This window comes from Stenella coeruleoalba (assembly GCF_951394435.1).
Source record: "Stenella coeruleoalba genome assembly, chromosome: 8".
Classification (NCBI taxonomy): domain Eukaryota; kingdom Metazoa; phylum Chordata; class Mammalia; order Artiodactyla; family Delphinidae; genus Stenella; species Stenella coeruleoalba.
Window position 1 is genome coordinate 62375314 of NC_137154.1, and position 24896 is coordinate 62400209.

A 24896-nucleotide genomic window follows, 5' to 3' on the forward strand; every position below is an offset into this window, starting at 1 on the left:
TCCCTCCTGTTAGTATGGATAAAATATTTGTGTTTCTCTCTAAGGCCAACTCCTCTACTTGAGCACCTGAGCCTAGTCTCTTTTGCCTACTCGAGGACATTGCTTCATCATCAACTGTTTTCCTCTCCATTCAATCACTCCCTTCAGCATACAAATCAACTGTATTATCAGTGATTTTTAAAAACTTTCCTTTATGCCTCATTCCTCTCCAACTAACTATAGTCCCCATTTCTCTGTTCCCCTCTAGAGCAAAACTCCTTTAAATTTCCCTTCATTCGTTCTTGAGACTACCCTAATCAAACTTGTCTTTCCAGTAATTCCACTAACACTGCTCTTGTCAAGGTTACCTATTATCTCCATCCTACTAAATCCAGTGGTCAATTCTCAGTCATCTCACTTGACGCATCAGCAACATTTGATACTGTTGCACTCCTGAAACATTTTCTTCACTAGGCTTCCAAGCAGTGAATGCTGGTAAACGTTTAACAAACCAGTTCTCCAGGTAAAAAAGAAAATGTCAAACTTTAACTTGTCAAAACTGAACTCCAGATCTTATCCACCACCCCAATCTGCTTCCCCTGCAATGTTCTCCATCTCTCATCCTTCCAGCTGTTCAGGCCAGAAATCGCTGGAGTCGTCATTCATTCTTCTTCTCTAGCTCTCTCTCTACATCGAATCCGTCAATAAATCCTGTTGGCTCTAACATCAAATTACATACAGAATCCCATCACTTCTCACCACCTCCAGTGCTACTACCCTGGTCCAGACCATCATCTATCCCCTGCATTAATGAAATAACCTCTTACAAGTCTACATGATGTCACTTTTCCCCTCCTACAGTCTTTTCTAAACACAGCAGCCAGGAAGATGTTTTTAAGTCAGAAGTCAGATAGGACCACTCCTCAACTCAAACCCTCCAGTGACTCCCCATCTCACTCGACAAAAGCCTAGCTCTTTAATTTCAGCTTTTACACCTCTCCTTTTGCTCAGTCTACCCCAACCACAGTGGTCTCTGCTCTTTCTCAAATACATCAAGAACCCTCCTACCACAGGGACTCTACACTTGCCTTTCTGCCTAGACATTCTTCCTTCAAATATCCATGAAGCTTACTACTTCACTTCTTTCACATCTCTGCTCATATGTCACCTTATCAATGAGGCCTTCTCTCATGCTCCTATATAATACAGCTTACTCCCTTAAAAGAAGGGAGAATTTCAATAAGCAGTAATGAATGGAGAAGGACATTGTGTAATTAGTTCTTTTTTTACCTAAGAAGGATAGAAATATAAAAATGAATATGGATGCACAGGAACTGTCTCCAATTTTAAAATAAGACATATATTAACAAAAGATAGTGTTATAAACATATGCTAGTACATGTGTATAAACCTTTAATTTATAAACCTTTAATTTTAAAAAATGCTTTCAAACTTTACCTGATATATTTTTAACAACTCTTTGAATCAGGGACAAATATTTGAATCCCCATTTTGTCAACAATTAAACAATCAGCTGTTTCCCTGAAAAGAGAGTGGCTTACTATACCTGAGCCTCTAATGCATTCCTAACCACTAATGTAAATAATCAACAATGTCATAATTATAGTACACCTCTCTCAGTTCTCATATGTATCTTGGGCGCTAGTTATCTGATTATCTATAGTGCTTCAAGCTTTAGCCTTTCTCATTCTTTCATTTGTTAAACAGATAATTTTTAAAAGTCTAAGTACCAGGCATCTTTTCTTTTTTCTTTACAATTATAATTCTTTTTCCTCTGTGAAAAAGATATAATTTTATAGGTACACCACTTATTCTGAGATTTCTTTCCTGTGAATGGCAATTCCCAAAAATGTATCAATAGCATTCCCATAATCACATCAACAAATATAATTTGCTATGTAAGGGGACTTTCACTAATTCATTCAACATATGTTTATTGAGTGACTACCCAGGGAAGACACTGTATTGATTCAAAGCAGCTAGATGTTCTCTAAACCAGCAGAGCTTATTATGCCTCTCATCTCTGTATGAGAAAAATCTGACACATAAAACAAGATGGTAGAATATAAGAAAAAACAAATGGTTAAATACGGTCAAGTCTATCTTAGACAACTTAGGCTTTTGCATGCCAACATCTAATGCTGGAATTCTGGCTGCCCTTTTACGCTTCTTTTGATTATTAATAATGATCACTACATAGTGTCAACTCCATTTCTGATTAAATTCTTATTTCTGATTAATGAAAGCTTGAATTCAAAGGTAATCTAAAACTAGATACCTATACAAAGATGATAAATTAAGCAAGAAAAAAAAAATGACAAGTATCTTGTTATACAAGTCAAAGATCCCTAGCCAGATGTTGACTACTTGAATAAAGTGGAAAGTTGAGATAATCATCCAAGTAAGTCAGGACGAATACTTTAATTGATGTTCAAATTAAACCAGGTATAAGTGGAGATTTTTTTCACCTGAATTGCCAGTACAATGGCCTCAATTTTCCTATTTTCTTTGTTAAAGGAAATCTGTATTCATATGACTCCCGAGTCTATTGAAGGGATGAAACTAAATTTGTAATACCTGAAGGCACGTACAGGAGGAAATAGGAGGGAAATCTTTTTTTTTTTAATTTCCCCTTAGTTTTTAATTTTTAATTAATTTATTTTTTTCGGCTGTGCCATGCGGCACGTGGGATCTTAGTTTCCTGACCAGGGATCGAATCCCCACCCCCTGCATTGTAAGTGTGGAGTCTTAACCACTGGACTGCCAGGGAAGTCCGGAAATCATTTTTTTAAATAAAAAATTTTTGCATGAAATATGCAATCCAAAGGATATAGTGAATGTTACATAACTGGAATTATAAGTAATCATGTGTCTGTTAATTAAGCTTCAACTCTTTTGTATTTGGTTTAAGAATAGCATTACCAAAAAGTTACAAATAATTTGGGACAGGTGATTTAAATTTGAAACAGTAAACGGCAATACTGCTAACAAATGAAATTTTAGAAAGAGGGAAAGGATAACATAAAATTATTTGCCACAACTAAAAATAAAAGGAAAAATTATAGAACATGTGATGGTATTGTTCAGAAAACCAAGATCAAAGTGTAATAGAGGAAAGGGTAAACTAAATACACAAATCATTTAGAATACTAAAATTCCTTTAAATAAATTTATGTAACATTTTTAGTTTAGAAAGAACTTTCACGTGCATTATCTGATCTGATTCCCACCACTGAGAAGTCATATTGCCTATTTCACATGAAACTGAAATTCACAGTGGCTTGTCCAATCACAGAACTACTGAATAACAGATTTGGAGCTTAATCCTAAAGCTTTTGATTTCAAGTATAGTGTTTTCTCCACCCTTAATGCTCCAGAAACAGAGTTGAGCATATTTCTATGGAAAAAAAATAAAACTTGACCGATCAGACATAATTTTATCACTGAATTTTAGAATCTAGGGTTATATGTTGAAACTCTTATTTTTACATGTGTTTATTACTATAAAAATTATATTTATAACATATAAATTAAAATGGTCCTACCTTTAAAACCTGATAGAGATAAAAAGTTCTTTGATTCATTAATCAAATATTTATCTTACTATGCTCTAGACACTGGGAACTCAACACTGAACAAGATAAATATTCTACCGTCTTAGGGATTTCTTTTGTCTGAAAGTAAAGATAATTAAATAGAAAATTTAAACAAAGTAAAAGATTAAAATAGAGTGGTGTCATGCTATGATGAGGTACCAGGGGTCGTGAGAACAGAGAAGTAAATTGATGCCATACAGACCATGCTATGTTTGGCCTTATACTGAAGGAGGACTAACAAGCCATGGAAGATTTTTTAATAAAGATGAGCATGACCATTTTTTAAAGTTTTAGAAAGATCATCCTAACTACGGTGTGATATATATCAATTGAAAGAAACAAAAATGATTAGAGTTTTTCCCTCTCTCATGCCATTTCAAATGAATATATGCAACATTGAACAGTTTTTGATTATTTACAATATAAGACATTATGACTAGCAAATAAAAATATTTTATTAGGAAGTACTTATATGTGCTTAATTCTTATCATTGACATTATTGTTCTTGTTATTTTGTAAATTAAGATATTCATATGAAAATAATAAAATGATGAATGCCAACAGAAAAGTTATCCTCGTACCACGTCTTTAAAAAAGAAGCTTTTTTAATATTAAAATATACAGTTCAAGGTGATACAACAAAGGTGTCATTTTATTACTAATAAAATTAGCTGGCCTTTTTTGAGCAATGCTAAGCATTCTGCAGAGATCACCTTATATAATTTTCACAAGAACCCCAAGAAATACTACTATACACATTTTGCAAATGAGGAAACAAACTGAGAGAAATGAAATAACTTGCCCAAGGCTACACAACCAGTGTTGGAACCAGGGTATAAACCATAGTCTATCTGGCACCAAAGCCCATACTTTTAAGTATTATGCCATATTGAAACGTAACTTATTGGGAAAGGATCAGTGTTTCTTTTTTCTTTAATTGTCCTTAGCAATTATACTATACTTCCAGCCCGCCGCCTCCCCCAAAAATTTTTTAAATATACTTCAACAAACACCTGTTGATAAGGCTATTTCCCCTACTGACACAAAAAGATATTAATATGAAATGGTGAATTTATATTACTACCTTTCAGATAAGTCATGCTTTCAGAATTTCTACAGAATTCTTGAAGAGAACAATGGGAAAAGTAGAAGGTTAAATAGTAATAAATAGAAAGAAAGAAGATAGTAAGTTGCATCTTCAGCTGAATACTGAAATATGCCTTATTCCAGTTGTAACAAACTAGAAAAAGAAAATGAAAAAATAGGTAAAACTTGGGATTTAAATTGTGGGGAAAATGTATGGCCAGACTTAAAGCAGATCTAAAGACTGCAATCATTTTGTAAATATTGGATGGTTTACAGATTACTTTAGCAACATTGAAAGAGAAGAAATACTCATAAGAAACATTATTCTATTCTAAAAAAAAAAGCAGTGTGGCATTTCCTTTCTGTAACCAGATGTGTACTTGCCACATCTGGGTAGGCTAACTCCAGAAGCTGACCAGGAAGCTGGACCCAGACAACTGATGGAAGGAGACAACTTTCCTCTGAACACAACTTTCCTCTTCCTCGGACCAAAAAAAAAGAAAGAAAGAAAGAAAGTATTCTGATAAGCATTTGTATAGCACTTTCCTATTCCCAAAATAATTTCCACATGGGCTAGATATTTTTCTTTGTCTCAATAATCCTAAGAGTTGAGTATTATTAGTGCAGTCATGTCTTAAGATGAGGAATTTGAAGCTCAGTCTGTTGATCTTCTTTAGATAACTTATTCAGCTAATGGTAAAGACAGGATTCTGTCCCGGGACTCTCCTCCACTGCACCATGATGCCATTCATTTGTTCAAAGAATACCTTACTCATACAGTAGAAAGAACATTGGATGAGCTTCCTGTCCTAATTCTATCACTAACTTTATAAAAGTGAAGTTAATATATATTATCTTATTTGATGGGGAAAAGAAATAACATATATGGGGGGGAGTATTAAACCCCTTTTAGAAAAGGAAACTGAGGTTCAGAAAGATGATATGATTTTCACAAGGTCACCTGGTGGCATTATCATAAGAAGGCATGTGAAGTACCTGTGCAAGGCTGGCACTTTGAGATGTTAATTTCTTCTCTCCCTAAATGTTCCCATTTCCTTTCTTCTCATTCAAGCTGGTAACTGGTTTTGTACTTTGTTGCCTCAGGGGAGGTATGTACCAGGACAGAAAACCGAGGGGATTTTAAAGTTATCCCAGTGTTGCTTTCCAAAAGCCTAAACCCTCCAAATAAAAGAAATGTTTGTTTCAGAGATGAAAGAGAGATTCTCAGGTACATGCAGAGAGGGGGACATCTCCTAGCCCCTACCCAGTCTAGAAAGAGATTTTCTCAGTTGAAAAATAAGAGAAGTTTTTGGGTCCCAAGGCAGCAGGTATCTAGGCTCTGTTTCCTGGCAGCATTGCCTGAAAGGCCGAAAGACCCCAGAGAGGAAAAGCATCATTATGCAGCTACGCAAACAGAAATGCAGAAATTCTGGGGAAAAAACACTTAAATACATGTCTTAGAAGCAGCAGTTGTTGCCAGACCAGAAAGAACCATCTAGACACAACAACTCATGCCTCAGGGGTAAACTGTTGTATATAGATGATCAATGACCAGAGTATACGCCCATTCCAGATGGAACCCTACCATAACCCCACGGAAGTAGGAAAAAACTCAAAAAGGATTGGAGTGATTCTGCCCACAACTTAGTAATTAAGAGTCAAAAATAAAGTTGAACTATAGAAAATAAATGGTTATTTCTTACACACCTAAATTTATAGACTGAGCGTCCAGCTCAGTGATTATCAGATCTTGTCCCTTCTCCTAGAAGCCAGGTCTTCTGACTACTGGTCTAGGTTTTTCCCACAATATCACTGCCATTGAGGATTATAGGGACATGATGCAAAGAAATGAACATGACACGATGTTAATCCCAACATACACAGTGAAATTGCCTGTGTCCGTATCTGTCTCCCTAATAAATTTTAAGCATCATAAAAGCAGACACCGAATATCATTTGCCACTGTAAAACATGCACCTAGCACAGTGCCTGGTACATAGCAGGCACTCAATAAATCTTTGTTGAATGGATAAATGATGGAATAAATAAATAGAAGGAAAGCTATTTCCTTAAATACATACCCAAATTTACCTTTTAAAATAATTTATAGTTTATTACCTATAAGGTATTTTAAATAGTACAGAACCTAACAGGTTGATTTCAAGTCTCACCACACTTTCAATGATAAAGATGTCACAACTCTCCAAAATGATAGGCCCCCTACAGAAGCCTCAGAGTCTTACTCTAACAGAATTAGGGCCCCAATGGCTGGCAAGATGTGTCATCAGCAGCAATGGGATACATAATCTTACTCATCATCTTTGAAAGATTTAACTTAATTCATTTTCACAGGATTTTCTACTTTATATCATTTCCTCTTGATTTTAAATCCTAAAACAAATGAGGTCAGGAGAACTGTTTCATAATAGAGGCCATTTGGCCATAATTCTTGAAATAGCTTTGAAAAACTCACTAAAAACTGAATCTATGCAGAAAGCTTACTACTTGGAATTTGGAATGACTGACTGGACAGAAGAGACTGGGTAAAACTCATGATCCTTTGCTGACAAAGCAACCTATATTGAGGATACAGAGCCCTCGTGCCTTGACTGCTACAAACTCCTGAGCAGGAATTATAGCTGGGGTACAAGTGCTCTTGCTCCAGTTAAAAATAAAAAATAAAAAGATTTTATACATCTCAGCATTATACTCAAAAATATTCTATCATCACTGACATGGTTACACAATATATATTAAGAAATAAAAGCATATAATGAGAGTATATAATTAAGAAAGAAGAGCATTCTTATAGTTTACTGAATGTATTGTTATAAAAGAGTGACGGATTAATTGATTGATTGGCAAAGGCATAAATGTATTGAATGTCTTAATTTGATGTTTTAAAAATCCAATATTTTGTGTACATCTTCTCACTGACTAGACTCTTCCACCCAAAGATGTAACCAATCATAGGCCTAAAGGAAAGATCAAATATTCTATCATGAATGGAGCACTTGGGCAGTTTCCCAAAAACCTAACAGTTCAAATATTTTATGGTGTCAATTCATTAGCATATCATTTGCAACATTCCCAATACATAAAAACTGTAAAATAAATTCAATTTACAGATAATTTTAACACTATGCCTATTGTTTGCTTCATAACATACTCCTAATCAGTAGTTGAATACAGAGTATTCTTCTATTTCTCTCTTCAGAATGTTCTCTCTTTATGCCTCCTGATTGATGAGTATTTTCCAACAGCAAGGATCTGTGGCTTGATGTAGAGAACAAACATATGGACCCCAAGGGGGGAAAGTGGCGGGGGGGGGGCCGGTGGTGGTGTGATGAATTGGGAGATTGGGATTGACGTGTATACACTAATATGTATAAAATAGATAACTAATAAGAAACTGCTGTATCTAAAAATAAATTAAATTAAATTAAAAACAAAAGAATCTGTGGTGTCATGATTTTTAACAATTCTCTCAACCAAGGTCAAGATGTCCCTTTTGAGGGATTTTAAATCTAAAAAAATCTTTAGTAAGTTATCTTACTTTGACTTACAGAAATTACAAAAGTTTGAAACCTGCCTTTTCCCATCTGTCTCTGGGGCTTAACTCTTTTGAGTTCTACTGGCTCAGAAAAAGAAAAAGCATATAAAGTTTTTTGAAATTGAAAAAGCATCTGAATGTAATCCTGGTACGGCAAACGCAAAAGTTCAAACAAAAACTTGGTGAAGTACATACAGAAGGGATAAAATAGCTACTCAGGTGTAATCAATAAATTTAGGTACCTATTTTCCCCTTTACAGAACCTGAAAAAAATTTAGTAATTGAAGAAAAGCTAGAGATAGAGAGTATGCTCTGATGCTTAGATAATGAAAGGCAAATATAAACTAGTGAGATCCTACAAAAAAGAAGTTAAGCCACAAAGTGCAGGAAATAGATAATGAAAGAAATTTTTAAATGAGGAAAAATTAAACATAAGAGTTATAAGTTCCCTTCCAGAGAGTGGGGAAAAAAGAAAAACAGAAATGACACTTTTATGAAGTATACAGTCAACCAAAAGGAAAGAGTGTAAACCCAGGAAACAACAATCTCAATTTCACAAATGTCCATAAGATACATGGCAATATCATGTCTTGGGATTCTAATCACACAACATTCTTCAACTTCCTTTAAAAAGAACAATGTCAAAACATGTGAATTATGAAAATAATAGTGTTTAAGTTTCAGTACATGGTATACATACTCTATTATATGGCTAAAAACAGTTGCAACAGAAGAATTCAAAGGAAATAAAGTGTCATGTAAATTAATAACATCAGATAGACTTCTATACCAATTTAAAAGAAGAGCAGAATAGGACAATTTTTTAAAAACACAAATGAAATAAGCATCAACCTCAAAGTATTAAAAGCATTGATTTTTTCACATACTTAATGACAATAAAGAGAAAAAACTGCTCAATAAAGAAACTGCAATGTACTAAAAAATTCTGTTGAAGTATATTTTATCACTAAAACAGCAACTTTCTGCAAAAACCACAGGGGAGAACACAACTATCATTAACTTTAATTTCTTGCATTAATCCAAGATGAAATCAGATCAATTCACAAGTCTGTTGAAATAGCCCCTTACTACACATCATGACCTTGCATCATAACAGAGAATGCTGATACAACTTATCTTGGACTGGCCCTGAATTTTCAGAATTTAAAACAGGTCAAAGATATCATAAATGCTCAGTTGGGAGCAAATCAAGTTACAACTGAAGAAAAGAGAATCCTGAATGAAAAGCGACTGTTGGGAAAAAAATATCTCTGAAGAAGAAATGATGAGTGTTCTGTTGATAAAACTGAGATCTATAAAAATGTGAAGAGAGTGAGGTAGAAGAGGTAGGAAGTAATGTCATAAAGCAAAATAGCACTGAATATAGCAGTTTTGGCTTACCTAAGAACAATCAAGATAGCACCTAAAAATGTACTTAGGGACTTTCCCGGTGGTCAAGTGGTTACAACTCTGTGCTTCCACTGCAGCGGGCCCGGGTTCCATCTCTATTCAGGAAACTAAGATTCTGCACGCCGCGAAGTGCAGCAAAAAAAAAAAAAAAAATGTACTTAGATGTCACACCCATTCCCACTTCCTACCATGCTTGCGTGTTACCAATCAGAGAAACTACTCTCTACTTTTACAATAACATACAAAATATATAACAAGTGAGAAATATGTCTTATGAAAATTTCTTATTATAATAAGAATATATTCAACAATGAATAAACACTTGGCTCTATGAGGATAGTTATTGTTTAAAATTACATAAAGCCTAGCTTCCATCCTATCTACCACATGCAACAATGAAGAAAGAAAAAAGAGGGACTTCCCTGTTAGCACAGTGGTTAAGAATCCGCCTGCCAATGTAGGGGACACAGGTTCAAGCCCTGGTCCGGGAAGATACCACATGCCATGGAGCAACTAAGCCCGTACACCACAACTCCTGAGCCTGCGCTCTAGAGCCCGTGAGCAACAACTACTGAGCTCACGAGCCACAACTACGGAAGCCTGTGAGCCTAGAGGCCACGCTCCGCCACAAGAGAAGCCACCACAATGAGAAGCCCGTGCACCGCAACGAAGAGTACCCCCCGCTCGCCGCAACTAGAGAAAGCCCACGCGCAGCAACGAAGACCCAACGCAGCCAAAAATAACTAAATAAATTTTTAAAAAAATACAAAAGAGGGCTTCCCTGGTAGCACAGTGGTTTAGAGTCCGCCTGCCAATGCAGGGGACGCGGGTTCATGCCCCGGTCCGGGAAGATCCCATATGACGTGGAGCGGCTGGGCCCATGAGCCATGGCCGCTGAGCCTGCGCGTCCGGAGCCTGTGCTCCGCAACGGGAGAGGCCACAACAGTGAGAGACCCACGTACCGCAAAAAAAAAAAAAAAAAAAAAAAAACAAAAGAAGCAGCACAAATATTAAAAAGAAAGAAAGAGAAAAGATTCAGGATGATAGAGGACTGTGCTCTCTGCAGAATAAATCTAGGTTATACTTCAAAGTATTTGTTTTACTTATAGAAACAGTACAGACAGTAAGCTTAGCTAATTAAAAATATAATGTACATGTCATAACTTGTTTGGTTAGTTGTCTATAATATTTTAAAATATATATCTTAATACTAACAGTTTTAAGAGATTTTTTAAAAGATAAGCTGTTTCTCTAGATTAGTTCATGAAGTAAATTACATAATGCATATACTTTAGTAATATCCAAATATGTACTTGTTAATTAGAACTTTGTACTTTGCTAATTAGAACTTGTTGATTCCTTAAAAAATTTGACCCACTACAATCAATCCACTGGTAAAGAATAACAGAAGAGGAAGGAGGGAGGGAGGAAAGAAGAGGAAGGAAGGAAGCAGGGAAGGAAAGAAATTATTTCTCATAAAGTATGGTTTTCAATAATGTATCGGCAATTTTTGTAACTTTCTTTAAAGGTAGGAACTTTTGTAAAAATCTCAGTCTGTTGGGTTTAGAAATCTTAAGTTCACCCTGCTTAGTTAAGATATCTAGAACATCAATGCCTTTCCTCCTCCTCCTTCCCAGATACCTTTTTAACCCTCTCTTTCTCTCTCCCTTTCCTCTCTCCCTTCCCTCTCTTCCTCTTCTCTGTCTCCATCTCATACATACATACACACACACACACACACATACACACACACCCCCAATGTGTTTAATTCAATTACTAGTTTAAAATAAGTCCAAAAGGGACACTAACTAGAGCACAATAAATGGTAGAAAGAATAAAAATACACCTCAAGCTAAATAAGTCAAAGAGACGTATCCTTTATTGGCTACATTCCCCCAAATCATTCTTGTTCCAAATAAACCAATTGTGTCAGGTCTGGACAGGTGTAGCTCCAAAATCTCAAGGAGAGTTTACTTCTCTCAGTGATATTATGGAGGAGAGCAGGAGAAGGAAACAAGCCCAGTCTTAAATTCCAGCATACAAAGGGACATTTCTAGGTGTTTCAGAGGTTTTGTATATCCTTGTCCTTCTCTACAGACAGCAGCTGGATAAAGAATCTCACTGATTATAAGTTTCCTCGATACACCTTCCAAATCCACAGGTAGGATTAAACATCATGCAGAGCTAGGTTGCACCTTAACCTTCACACTAAGCTTTAGTTTCAGACTGTAGCAACTCACATAAATGGTCAACATTTGGATCTATACTAGTCCACTACAGTAGAGTTCAAGGGTATTGGTACACATTTTAGTTTAAAACTCTTTTAAAAACTCCTTTATAGTTGATCTGGTCTTCTATAAAATGTCAAAAAACAAAAAACACCAGCTTCTCTAGGATCCTTAGGTGAACAGGGCTCACCTGGGGTAGATCTAGGCTAAAGTGAATCCCAAGGTGTGACCTATAATAAACTATACTTCAGGAACCTTCCAGAGCTTGATCAGTGGGGGTGGGGAGTGGGGTATTTACCTCACTTGCAGAATTTGCCAATCATGTTACTGGATAATGTATACATCTGGAAAAGCACAACAGTTACCAAAGCGGTGCTTTATCACAAAAGTGAAGTTTCCACTAGAGTAAACCCAAACATGAAAGCTATTTTTAATAAAAGATAAATAATAAATCTATAATTGCATTCACTACAAACAACTTTATCTTTTACAACTATGTAATTTGCTTGATAAATATTAAATCCATGAGGAAGAGCTGCACTGTACAGGTTTCTTTTTTAAAGACTGTGTAAAAGTAACCTTTAACAAGCTAAGAAAGCAAGCTAAAGAAAATCCCAAATCTGTGGTATCAAATTTACGCTGATTACAAATGGTGATTTATACCACCTGATTTAGGAAACCATAAATGTCTATAATTAAATACAACAGTCCTACTTGGTTTTCATTTAGTAAAATAATATTACTGAATGATGTACCACAGAAAAGACATCATTACAACAACTACATCCCAAGCAAAATTCTACTCTCAAATGGACTACAATTTAAACTGCAAATAGCAGAACCAAGAAAAAGGAGAAACATATATAGAAAGCCTCATAGCCCACCTTTCTTCTTGACTGGCATTCTTGGGTCTTTCCACTGACACAGGATTCAAGATCTCTTTTCAGGTCTCAACTTGATCCACCTGGATGCAGGCCAAGGGCCAGGTAACTGTTGCAAACCACTTCACTGTTTGAAATCCAGGCTGTCTTCTCTTTCAAATAAAGAAAAAATGATGTATTTTTTCCACCAACTTTGACAGTGCCCACGGAGTTTAAAGAAAAATAGCTTTTGAGTTTTTCAATGTTTATAAAACATTTATTCTGTTTAAAAAGAAAATTATTGTAAGCATAGAAAACATTATTAAAACTCCTCTTCAGGCAGCAGCATTTTTGGAGTTCGATGACTAACTCAATTAAGGCACAAACCAAATTTACACAGCTGTCTCATTACTCAATACATGATCAAATTCAAAGATGAACTGGTTGATGATAAAAACCCTCAATTCTTTAGAGAAAAATTTAAAACCCTCACCCCCCAAAAATACTTTTAAAAACCTCTTTGACTCTAGTCTCTAAAAAGGTGGGTGAGTTTGGACAGTTTTCTGGGGCAGAACAGACTGAAAGGCCCCTTTCTATTCACTGGACCAGAAGTTCCGGATCTCACCCCCTCAGTAAGACAGGATCCAGCTTGCTGTCACTTTCATTTTTTTTCTTCTGTGCTCTCCAAGCCCCTCAGGCTTGATCCTTAATGCCCCCTCTGATTCTGATCCTCCCACGTATTAACCGAGAGGATTGAAAAGAAGGAAAGCAATCCCCTGGCATGGAGACATTAAAGTGACAGTGCTACTCAATGGGCACTTGATGCAGGATGAGTTGGCGAAGATTTCTTCACACTGGAGTCATTCACATCATGCCGTCTCTTCGCATCCAAGCAGCTCCCTATCCGTCGAGGAAAAACACTGAGACTCTTCGAGACAAGTCAAACCTTCCCCCAAAGGTGTTTTCTGAGACGCTGTAGTAGTATTAGGCATGTGAGCATAAGCTGTGCAAACAGTTCGCGGTTTCCTAAATGAGAGAGTTCGGCCGCTTGGCTTCCACATCCACCCTTTTTCCCTCAGTCTCTCTCCAAACTACCCACCTTCCTTTTGCAGAAAAAACAAATCTCTCTGCTACCGCCGGCCACCCCTGCCCACACCCCGTTCTTATATAGAAGAGCACAGAAATGTCCTGCACCCTCCACGCGATGAAGTGTTTCCTCAGGCAGGAGAAACAGCAGCACTAGAAATTATATAACTCTCGATTTTGGCTTCTCTAAGACATGGAGACTGGAGGGTCGGTGGGTGCTGGTCTGGGAGATACTGCTGGGCACTGAACGCGCACAAAAGGGCGCCAGGCGTCCTCGCTGGGCCCCCCAACCCGAAACACCGGCTGGTAAGGGGGTCTTCTCGGGGAGGTGGGGGGCAAAATTCTCTCCAGTCTCTTTCCAAGCGAGGATAAAGGATAGAATATGAGGGTACTAAAGACTGAGAAGGGGAGTCTGACGGCTGTGAGGGGAGGAGGCTAGTCGGGGCTGCTTTGGCAGCCGGTTGGGGGCTCTAGGGAGGAGGTGCCCGAGAAGCCGGAGCCTTAACACACGGGCCATGCCAGAGGGGCAAGCACCCTGAAGGAATGAAAGGGGCTGGGCAGCTCGGCCCCAGCTAACGGAGGTGCCCTGAGGAGAGGAAAACGCGCAGCGACATCCCTGCGCTCGAACCGCCCCACGTTCCCCTCAGGAGGCGAGAAGAGGGAGCTACGATAACAAATTAAAGAGAAGGGAATACGGGCCTGGCAGGGGGGCGGGCCCATGGGAGTCTGGACCTCCTGGAAGCCAATGAGCGGCTCCCGTTTCTGGACGCCGGGCCCAATCACAGCCAGGATGGAGGGCGCGGCTTTTGACTGGGTCGGGGCGGGCCAGGGATGAGGGCTAGAGGCGTGAGCCCGCACCACTTCCCGCCCCGGGAGTTCTGGGTCCCCGCCCACCACTAGTCACGTGAGTCGCCAAAATGGCGGCGCTCGGGCGTGAGGCTGGAGCCGACAGGAGGGCTGCAGGTGTGGTGCCGGTGGGAGTTGGGGAAGCGTCCGAGGTAGGCGGAAACCCAGGGTGGTAGGGGCGGTGATTTCTGCAGCCTCAGGTGCTGCCGCACTCTTCTGAAATGATGCGCGTAAAAGGGATTTGAAGTCTAAAGAGAACAGCTCCCAAGTCCATGCAGGGCGCAATTAAATCCCTGGTTGCTATGAAAAGAGGTGGGGAGAAAGTAGGAGACCTAAAGGTTAGTCCTGATTGATGTAGCCTGTTTTCTCTTCACTCGGGACGTTTGCATTTTAAATTTCCTGCCATTTTGTCCTGACCTCTGCCTGGGTTATGGGTTCTGAGGAGATGACTACATCTTGCTTATCCGGGGGGCTTTCAAATACCAGGTGAATGTCTGAGCAAATGATGAGTGAATGTTAAATAAAATTCTGAAGGTCAAGTGAAATAATACACATAAAAGCACTACAAAACCATAAAATATTACTGGTATAATCGTGGTGCCCAGTTGAGTGGCCTTGAACTAGTTACTCTTTAGATAAAATGTTAGTTATAGAGAAATTTTTACATTTCAGTACTTGTAAAAATTCTGTCAGGAAGTTATCAGTATATTTCTCTGCTTTAATAACTGCCTTACAAAAACTATGCGGTCAATAAATATTTGCTGTCCTGTTTCAGTATTTTAGGATCATAATCCTGGATATCTGTGTTTCCTATATATTGAGGTGTAGATGAGGTAGGAGGTTGATACAAGGGATTGCCTGAAAGTTTTCTTTGTGAGGAATAAGGCACTTCAGTGAATTAGATGACAGCAAAACGAAAAGTTTTCCCAAGTTTCTGGTTAATTGTCATGTTACTGACATCTGCCTTCATGTACACCAGAGGGATTAGATATAGAATCTCCCTTATATATTGCTATCTTGTCTTTTCCATTTGCCATTTAGATGTCAGAGAGAGGCAAAAGATTCAATCTAGTCTTTGAAAAATTGTAATTTATAAAATATTTTACTTTTTTTTTCTGTCCTCAGATATTTTAAAGAAAAAGATAGAACTGGCTTGAGTAAGTTCTTCAATGATGCAGGGAAAGAAACTCGTCCATTATTACTCATTGTTTGATACCATATGAAGATTCAAAAGAGTCTGTACCTTCAGGCTGTTGATACCATGGATGAATTGGCCTTTCATTAGTTAGGGTTAGGGTTGGAACATATCACTTATTCAGGAAATGAATATTACAGTGATGTTCAACATGTGTCCATTGACTACCAGCATCAGAATCACTTGGTGTTATTAAAATGCAGATTTCTAGACTTTACTCCTGTTGAATCCAGATATCTCAATAGGGAGCTCAAGAGACTGCATTTCAGATAAACTCGTGATTCCTGTGCACATGAAAAGTTGAGAATCTTACTAAGTCTCTTTTATGTCTTTTATGCTTAACCCTTTCCGATTCTCTTGCCCAGGACTCCTAAAATTTGAGACTTATTAGTCTATGCCCTTGACCATAAATGTTGTTAAAATGGAGAATCATATAAATTGTGAAAGGCATAGATTTAATCTATTCATTGGCTAATCTGGAATCCCATAATGCCAGTATGGCAAAAGATGTAACAAATATTAAGACGTTTCACAGAAATCTGAGAGTCTTACCCAGAGCAAAATATTCAGAAGGGATCCTTTCTGAGGGTTCAGTTTTGTTTTGTTTTTTTCAACTACTGGTTTCTGTTAAGATGCTACTGGCCAAACCTCATGGTCCCTTGACATTAGCAACTGTCTATTCATACATCACACTTGGGACACAGGAACTTTCCAACCCTGGAGCCCAGTGCCATAGGTCCAGGCTCCCTGATATACTGCATAGCAATTTCCAGCAAAGGCCCTACTTCTGCCTCAGTAGGGATCTGGATATATATACCTTATATAATCCAAGGTAACCATGATCCACTGCCTCTTCCTAGGCTGGAATGTGTCCCTCTTTCTGATGTTCTCTCTCGATATTCTCCAAGGCAATACCTGTTCTCTCCTACCTCTCCAGGAAAGTCAACATAATCTCCAAAAGCTCAGGCTTTCATGAGACAGAGGATAAAGATAGTGGTCAACAAGTAGCTACTGTTTACTTTCAGCTCTGAAAAAGCTAGAGCATGGAGAACTACAAAGGGCCTGGCTACCTTCAGGGAAAACTGTAAAGAAAACAAAAAATATCTCAGTAAATTATCCTTCTACAACAAGTCCTCAGGCAAGTCAGCCTCTCTGAACCTTGTTGTCTCATCCATAAAGGTAGAGATGACCATTATCCAACCAATTTCTCAAAGTTGTTATGTGAATCAAAAAGCCATCATCTAACAGATAATAAGAGCTCACTAAATAGTGACTGAATCATTAACAAAGTGTGTGAAAGCAGAAGACAGTACTTGACACTTTTACTAGAGTCTAAATGTTTTTTAATCTGAATCTGTAGAATTTATAAGATTTAATATTAACATCATTAGCTATTATGGTTCTGGATTTTTGTGTTTTTCAGGACATCAAGATGCCAACATACATATATGGTCAGTCCAGTCCTTCTCTAGGAGATGCAAAACTCAGAAAACCAATGGTCATCGAAATCATAGAAAAAAAATTTGAATATCTTAGAAAAGAAAAGTAAGAAACTCACCTAGACTGAAAGTCAATAACTTTATTTGCAGATCTTCTGTATTGCCATTGTTTCTAGGTATCTAAGATCCTGTTAACTTTATTGAGTTGGTTATAAAGAAAGCTTATTTTAAAAAAAGAACTGGAGGGAAACATGAGCAGATGAAAATAGTGGTTTGTTGGAATACTGAGACTGGATAATTTCTTTTCTCTCTTGAAATTGTTTTGTTTCTAAAATTGTTGAAATGTTATTTGTGCAATAAACATATTTTAATTAAAAGTAATTAGGAGAACACCATTTTGAGGGTTACTTATATTAATTATCAATTGTAATTAATTTCAGTTTAGAATTTATTACCTCAGTAACAGTGCTGAGCTCAGCAAAAGGGAATACAGATTCCATGATGTACATATAGTCTCACATTACCGTTCTGACTTTTAGGTTAATAGAGCTCAAGAATAAAATCAAAGGACGTTGATCTTAGACTTTAAACATTTCTGGATTTAGGTATGAGTCAGAAAAACTAGATCTTTCAAATTTCTTTGGATGAAGTTTTGGAAATCCTAGACAAATTATTTTAAATATCTGGACTACTTAAGAAATAGTTATTTTCTAGAAGGCCTAACCAAATGTAAAAAACTTTTTTCAAATGACCTTAAGCAAATTAATTCTTTTAGTAGAAAGAACAATATTCTTGGATTTAGATAGTTCATAAAATTTGGCTACATTGGAACATATTCGTATTTATTTGTGGCCAAAATTTATTCTCTCTTTAAAAGAGCTCCATCTTAGAACCACTCTATTCTCAGGAAGATAATTATATTGTTCTCTCATTAGAATGCAAGTTCTATGAGGGGTGGAATTTCTTTTCTTTTTTTTCTTTTTTCTTTTCCACTTTATTCACTGCCCCACCCTCAGCACAAAGAAAATACCTTTCTTTGTATAGTATTGAGCATAGTAAATGCTCAAGAAAAATTTGATGTTGAGTAAATATGTAATAACAAACCCAGGAAAGGATATATCTATTAGAAGAATATTATGTTGAACTTAATTCTTCACTTTGTTTTTCCAATTAGGACTTTAAATATATATGGAACAGTGACCTTTGGAACAACAGCTGGTTTCTCTGGAATATTGGCAAACTTAATTTTCAGACATTGCTTCAAGGTTAAACATGATGCTTTGAAGACATATGCATCATTGACTACACTTCCATTTTTGTCTACCATAGTTTCTTACGAGCTTCTTGTAAGACATGCTTTGTATTCAGGTAAATTTAAATTCATTAACATATAATGTGTTTATATCTAAGTAAAATTACTCATTAACATATACTGTTGCTACTGCTGATAATAGTCCCTTACATTTGTGTATTTCTTTACCACTAACAAAGTACCTTCACATATATTGTCCTGTTTCATCCCCACAACAATCCTCCTAATCAGCCAGGGCAAGTAGTATTGTGTCTTTTCTTTACAGGTAAGAAACTAAGCTGAGACATGCTCAAGTACACTAAGAAGCAGCATGATATACTGGGAAAAAAGGAGGCTTTGGTATACTACATATTTCACTTAAGTTTTGTGACACTGGGCAAGTCATTTAATCTCTGAGACTCAGTTGTCTTATCTATGAATTAGGACTAACAGTACTTACCTCACAGGATTGTTTTAAGAATTAAGATACTGTGTGTTGAATGTCTAACATAGTATCTGGCATATTATGGGCTTCTAATGTTATTTCCTACCTCCTCCCCTTACCTTAAGTTTCACAACTAGTAATTGATGGAACCTCTGACCCCTGTTCATCAGGTCCCTGCTTAAATACCTTTTCCCCAGGGAAACCTCTGATTCCCTCAGGTTAAGTTTCTAGATACATTCTCTATTCATTTTACCTTCAAAGCATATGCACACTTAAGATTATTTGTTTAAATATTTGTCTAATGTATTTCCTTCTTAGTAAACAGACCTGAAGGTCAGAGATTGGATCTCTTCTGTGTAATACTGTATCCCTAGCACATGCCTGACACATAGACAATATAAATGTACTACCCTAGAATCCAGATATCTGGTCTGCTAGTTTAATATACTTCACTATGAAATTACTTCTTCAACAGCCATATAAATAAGAGGTAACTTATCTTTATGTGAAGTATAATAAAAGCATTTTTTAAATGTGATACATTTAGTCTATTGTACCATAGACTGAATTTCTAATATTCTTTCTACTATTTTGCTATGCTTGAGGACAATGCAAATAACTACTGTATGAGGACCCAAGACTCTTAATAGTTCTTATCCTGAGTTTTAAAAGGAGATCAAATTTACTTTTGTTTTCCAGGTAATATAAGCCGGGAAAATTGTGTTCTGAGAAGTTCACTGATTGGCATAGTGTGTGGTGTTTTATATCCCATTGCTTTAGCTTTTTCTAAAAATGGACGTCTGGCAGTCAAGTAAGTCCATCTTTTTGTTCCATTTCTTCCTTTCTTCCCTTTTTTTTTTTTTTAAATTTATTTATTTAATTTATTTATTTTTGGCTGCTTGGAGGTTTTCTCTAGTTGAGGCAAGCAGGGGCTACTCTTGGTTGCGGTGTGCGTATGGGCTTCTCATTGCGGTGGCTTCTCTTGTTGCAGAGCACTGGCTCTAGGCACACAGGCTTCAGTAGTTGTGGCACGCAGGCTCAGCAGTTGTGGCTCGTGGGCTCCAGAGTGCAGGCTCAGTAGTTGTGGTGCACGAGCTTGGTTGCTCCACAACATGTGGGACCTTCCAGGACCAGGGCTTGAACCTGTGTCCCCTGCATTGGCAGGTGGATTCTTAACCACTGCGCCACTAGGGAATCCCCCCTTTTTTTTTTAATGTTAATAAATTCTCCTTATTCTTTAGCTGCCAATGACACATTTTCATCAAAATATCATAGTTTCATATTTCAAATAGCTAATTTTAACCTTTTTTGCTATCTACATGAAAGATCTAGAATAGAAATGATCAGTTTAGGAGACATCAACAAATTTTTTATAGAATTTACTTCCAGAGGAAGTAATTAATCCTTTTTCGTTTTTAGGTATCATACTGTTCCACTGCCACCAAAAGGAAGGGTTTTACGTTATTGGCTGCTGCTTTGTCAAACAGAGGTAAAAGCAATGTTGATTCCTCTTATACTTCAGACAGCCCTTGGAATATATCATGGTCAACAGCATTATGCAATATTTGAAAGTACACTTGAGAAAACTGTACATGAAGATTAACCAAAGAATGAATGGATACTAAATCAGTATAATGGACTTTTTTATGATGAGGACTTAGGCACTGCTGAAAGAGTTAAAAGTAATTCTGGATAGACAATTTGTTTCTTTTCCTTTTGCCTTGTGTATAGCAGGTGCTCAATAAATATTCAGTAATTAAATAAATATAGGTTTCGTCTCTGTTTTGTCATTGTATGTGGAAATGGATTTGAGGCCTCAAGGTCTGATCATTTATGTATTATGTCTGATTCATTTATGTATGTATTCATTCACAAACATTTATTGAGCACCTGCTAGGTCTCAGACATTGTGTTACATATAGTAAGAAATCATCCTTATCCAGAAAGAACTCACAATTAGAAATGTGAACACATAGCATGAGAGGGTTTGAGAGATATACACATAATTCTTTGGGCACACTGAGGGTGTGGCTGTTAACTACTTGTGCAGAAGGGAAAGCTATGGGGAGAAAGTGACATTTGTCCTAGATTTTGAAAGGGAAGTTGAAAGTTCACAAGAAAGCAATATAGAAATAACATAACAGCCCATTCCTCTACTCTAAACTCGAATTCAGTACACTTCAGTACACTTACTAGCTCTTATCATTGACAAATTACCTTCACTGTGCTATTTAAAGAACATTTATTGAGTGCATTAATATAGGCACCAGGGGTACGAAAATTCAGTCACTGCCCTCAAGAAGCATAAAATCTAAAGAAAGAGATCACAGCATGCTTCTTTAAGTCTGCTAGAGCATTCTTGAGCTACATGTTTAGTTAGGGAAATAGGAGAGGAAATGAATGCTGTCTGATGAAAAGAATAAGACACAGAATGGAACCCCGTAACTCATTCTCCTTGTCTTAATCACATTCATCTTGAGATTTAAAGATTTGGTCATCTGAGGCCCCAAGCAACACAAAACAGAAATGGAAGTCTTAACGAGGTGCTTTACAGCATCATATATAACAAAATGAAATACACACACTCTTTTACTAATAAAAAAAAAATGGTTAGTAAGCCGTCCAGCTTTGTATTCTCAGAATAATTCATGATACTTGAAACTCTGAGGAAAGGGCAGGCAATTGGGGGAAGAGAGGAAACCAAGTCAAATAGATAACAAGATCAATGGTATTAATATTAACTCTTAAACAATTATTATTATACAATTATACAAGTACATGAATACCTTCTTATTGTGAGATATACAAATGATCCAGAAGTATATAGAGCGTGACTTGAAAGTCCCCCTTCACTCTCACTCCATCCTATTTCTACTCCATTCTCCAGAGGCAATCATCATCAAGTTAGCACATCTTTTTCCTTGTAGTATTCTTTTGTAACTTACATATTTTTTTAATAAATGGTATTATCCATACATATACTGGAAATTAATTTTCCCTTCAATATATGTCTTGGAGATCTTTCCGACTCATTACGTGTAGGTCTAACATGTTCTTTTTGGTGACTGAAAAACATTCTTGGTGATTCTAGTATTCACATAGGTGATCCTTCCAATACCCTGGTCTCTCTATCCTACCACTTATTCCCATGGTCATACTTTAGACCTGTGCTGTCCAATATAGTAGTCATTAGCCATGTGTGGCTCCTGAGCATTTGAAATGTGAGTAGTCTAAATTGAGATATGTAGTAAGTATAAAATACACATTAAGTTTTAAAGATTTACTATGTAAAAAAGAATATAAAACATCTCAATAACCTTTTGATTACATGTTGAAATGTTACTCTTGGATATATTGGATTAAATAAAATACATTAAAATTAATTTTACCTGCTTTTTTAAATCTGGCTACTATGAAATTTTAAGTTATATACACAGCACATATTTTTATTGGACTGTGTTGCCCTAGACCTTGTCATTATCAATAAATTGAAATTCTTCACATTCTCAATTGTAAAATCCCATATTCTGATCACTACCTCCTGTCCTTCCTGTTTATTCCTTCTGATACTGCAATCCGGCATTACTTCAGCTCTATCAGAATTTATCATCCATCAATCCCACTACCTTTTCACTGTCTCTCACCCCCCTCACATCCTTACCATCTCCAGCTTCAGTCACATCAATCTTTTTAAAGTTTGCCAATATCAAGGGGAAAAAAACATAAAAATGAATCTAGCTAAGGTTGATTTTGAAATAAAGATATTTGCCTCGTTTTGTGAGTTTTCTTTTCATGTCTTTGGTGCATTTGATTTGTAGATCAAATAAATTCTCTATAAATTCTGGGTATTTTGTTTCTTCATATGCTGAGATAGTAATCTGAGAAATACAGCAAGGTTGATTTAGGTTCACCTCCCTTGCCACCTGAAAGCAGGAGAGATCTGTATCTTACTCCATGACTTCAATTTGCCTTTTTTACAATAGAAAAAGCAGGGAAGTCTATCAGTGTTCTCCACTGGCTTTGGAAGCAGTACTTGCCAAAGTGGCTGTAAGAGGACTGAAAGGAGAAATTAGGGAAAACTTGATCTGGGCCTGAGCCCAAAGGTGAAGCTAGGTGAACCAGAGTGAAGAAAGGCAGCAAGTCACTAGAGGCAAGATAGTTCAGAGGTGTGAAGTACAGCCTGGAGCTCCACTATCAAAGTTCAAATCCTGGCCTTACTACTTACCAACGGGATAACTTTGAACAAGCTATATCACCACTCTGCACCTCACTTTCCTCATCTGTAAACTGAGAAATAAAGATTGTACTTACCTCAAAGTGTTGTCAGCACTAAATGAGTTAATACATGTAAATCAAAACAGTGGCCAACTCACAGGGAGTCTGTATATGTTACTGCCATTACTGTTGTTCCTGTTGCTCTTACTGCATGCCAGCTAGCACAGTCCTTTCCCTAGCCTGTAGTTACCTGTTTAGCATTTTTCTAGGAAAGATTAGAAAGAAGCACAGCAAAGAAAATTCACAAGATATCTTTCACTTGATTAAATACATACTCATTTATTCAACTAATACTGATTCAAGATACAGCATATGAAAGACATTGTATAACACACATTGGGCAATCTACCTAACCTTTCTGACCGTGTTTCCTCTTAAAACATAGTAATAACTGCTTTGCAGTGAGGTTATAGAAATGGAACCATACCATACCTGGCCTATAAGAGGTGCTCAATAAATGTGTTTACATTGCCTGTTTTCCCCGATGTTCTCCCTGAGTTATATGTAATGACTAAGATATGGTCCCAACTATGGGAACTTACCTTCTCTCTTGGCTTTTCCCCTGCATTTTCTCCAGCTGCCTTAGCCATGTGATTATCCCCCTGCTTTTGTATTTACTGCATCATATTGCATTACCTGCTATGTATTGTATCATATTGATTTTCTTCCTGCCTTTGTACAATTACATTGTCTTGTGTAAACTATTCAGTATTTGAATTTCCAACTTTAAGCAATAATCTAATAATGAAGAAATGGTATTCTACAGATGTGGCTGCTTTCATAGAACTTGTTCACTTACATTCCTAAGCCTCATTAAAAAAAAAAGATTCTTCCAAAGATACATAACCCATATTCCCCTATCTTCATCATCTTACACCCACAAAGACAGTCACGCTAACATTAATAAAAAGAATAATTGAATCTTGGTATCCCTGAGTCCCACCAGCTTCACTAAAGTAATGACCCCCAAAAGCCTCCCCAAGATTAGACATAGCAGAAGAGTAGTAAACTTAAAGATACAATATCAACTTCAAAGTAAAACTGAAAAACAAACCTAACATAGTATTACTGAGTAGTCTTATATACCTGTAATTTAAGTCAATTAAGGAAGGGATGAGCAGAAAAAATTTTTTGAAATACTAATGGCTGAAAATTTTCCAGATTTGATGAAATGTATAAAAAAAAAGACACAGATTTCCAGGTGGTAATACAGGAGACCCCTAAACTCATCTCCTCCCACAAACACACCGATACAGCTACACACAGAGCAAATCCAGAAACTAGCTGAGCAACTCCTACACATCAGGCAAACAAGGAAATATCCAGACCAAAATAGGTAGGAAAGGCTGAGAAACACTCTTGCCATAAGCCCCCCTGCCAGCTCGGCAACATACTCTCACGAGGAAACTTGAAAATCCCAGTTTCTCCCACGCTGTTGGCCACACACCTTCCAGGTGTCTGCTCCTCTAGTGACACAGGGCCGGGAGATGCTCTCCTCAGCTCCTTGCCTGGGTGGGCAAGTCAGGCTCTAGGGCCAGCAGAAATCCTCGTTTGAGGGTCCCACTGAGGTCCCCGGTCAAAGTGC

At 37.1% G+C, this 24896-nt stretch overlaps 2 protein-coding genes across 10 annotated transcripts in view; one reads left to right on the top strand and one right to left on the bottom strand.

Moving 5' to 3' along the window:
• Positions 1 to 23930, bottom strand: part of DLG2 (discs large MAGUK scaffold protein 2) — a 2041348-nt gene extending 2017418 nt beyond the window's left edge. For 8 of the 9 annotated variants that reach the window (XM_079928924.1, XM_079928927.1, XM_079928925.1 and 5 more), the window contains exon 1: positions 12759 to 14557. In XM_079928924.1, the coding sequence (XP_079785050.1) occupies positions 12759 to 12777 (19 nt within the window). In that variant the 5' untranslated portion in view covers positions 12778 to 14557. Of the gene's footprint in view, positions 1 to 12758; positions 14558 to 23347 lie in introns of those variants that run through there. The other variant, XM_079928919.1, reaches the window with a different exon arrangement.
• Positions 14719 to 22240, top strand: TMEM126B (transmembrane protein 126B). Its single transcript, XM_079930231.1, has 5 exons — positions 14719 to 14818; positions 17285 to 17406; positions 18475 to 18668; positions 19736 to 19847; positions 20456 to 22240. The coding sequence occupies exons 1-5, from the start codon at positions 14738 to 14740 to the stop codon at positions 20637 to 20639; spliced, it is 693 nt and encodes a 230-aa protein (XP_079786357.1). The 5' UTR covers positions 14719 to 14737; the 3' UTR covers positions 20640 to 22240.
• Positions 23931 to 24896: the final 966 nt, after the last annotated feature.

Bases quoted from the DNA above. Each gene is read 5' to 3' on its own strand.
- TMEM126B (XM_079930231.1), top strand. From the start codon at position 14,738: ATGGCGGCGCTCGGGCGTGAGGCTGGAGCCGACAGGAGGGCTGCAGGT. The intron at 14,819-17,284 runs GTAGGCGGAAAC...TGTGTTTTTCAG, and splicing joins GAGTTGGGGAAGCGTCCGAG to GACATCAAGATGCCAACATA. The intron at 19,848-20,455 runs GTAAGTCCATCT...TTTCGTTTTTAG, and splicing joins AATGGACGTCTGGCAGTCAA to GTATCATACTGTTCCACTGC.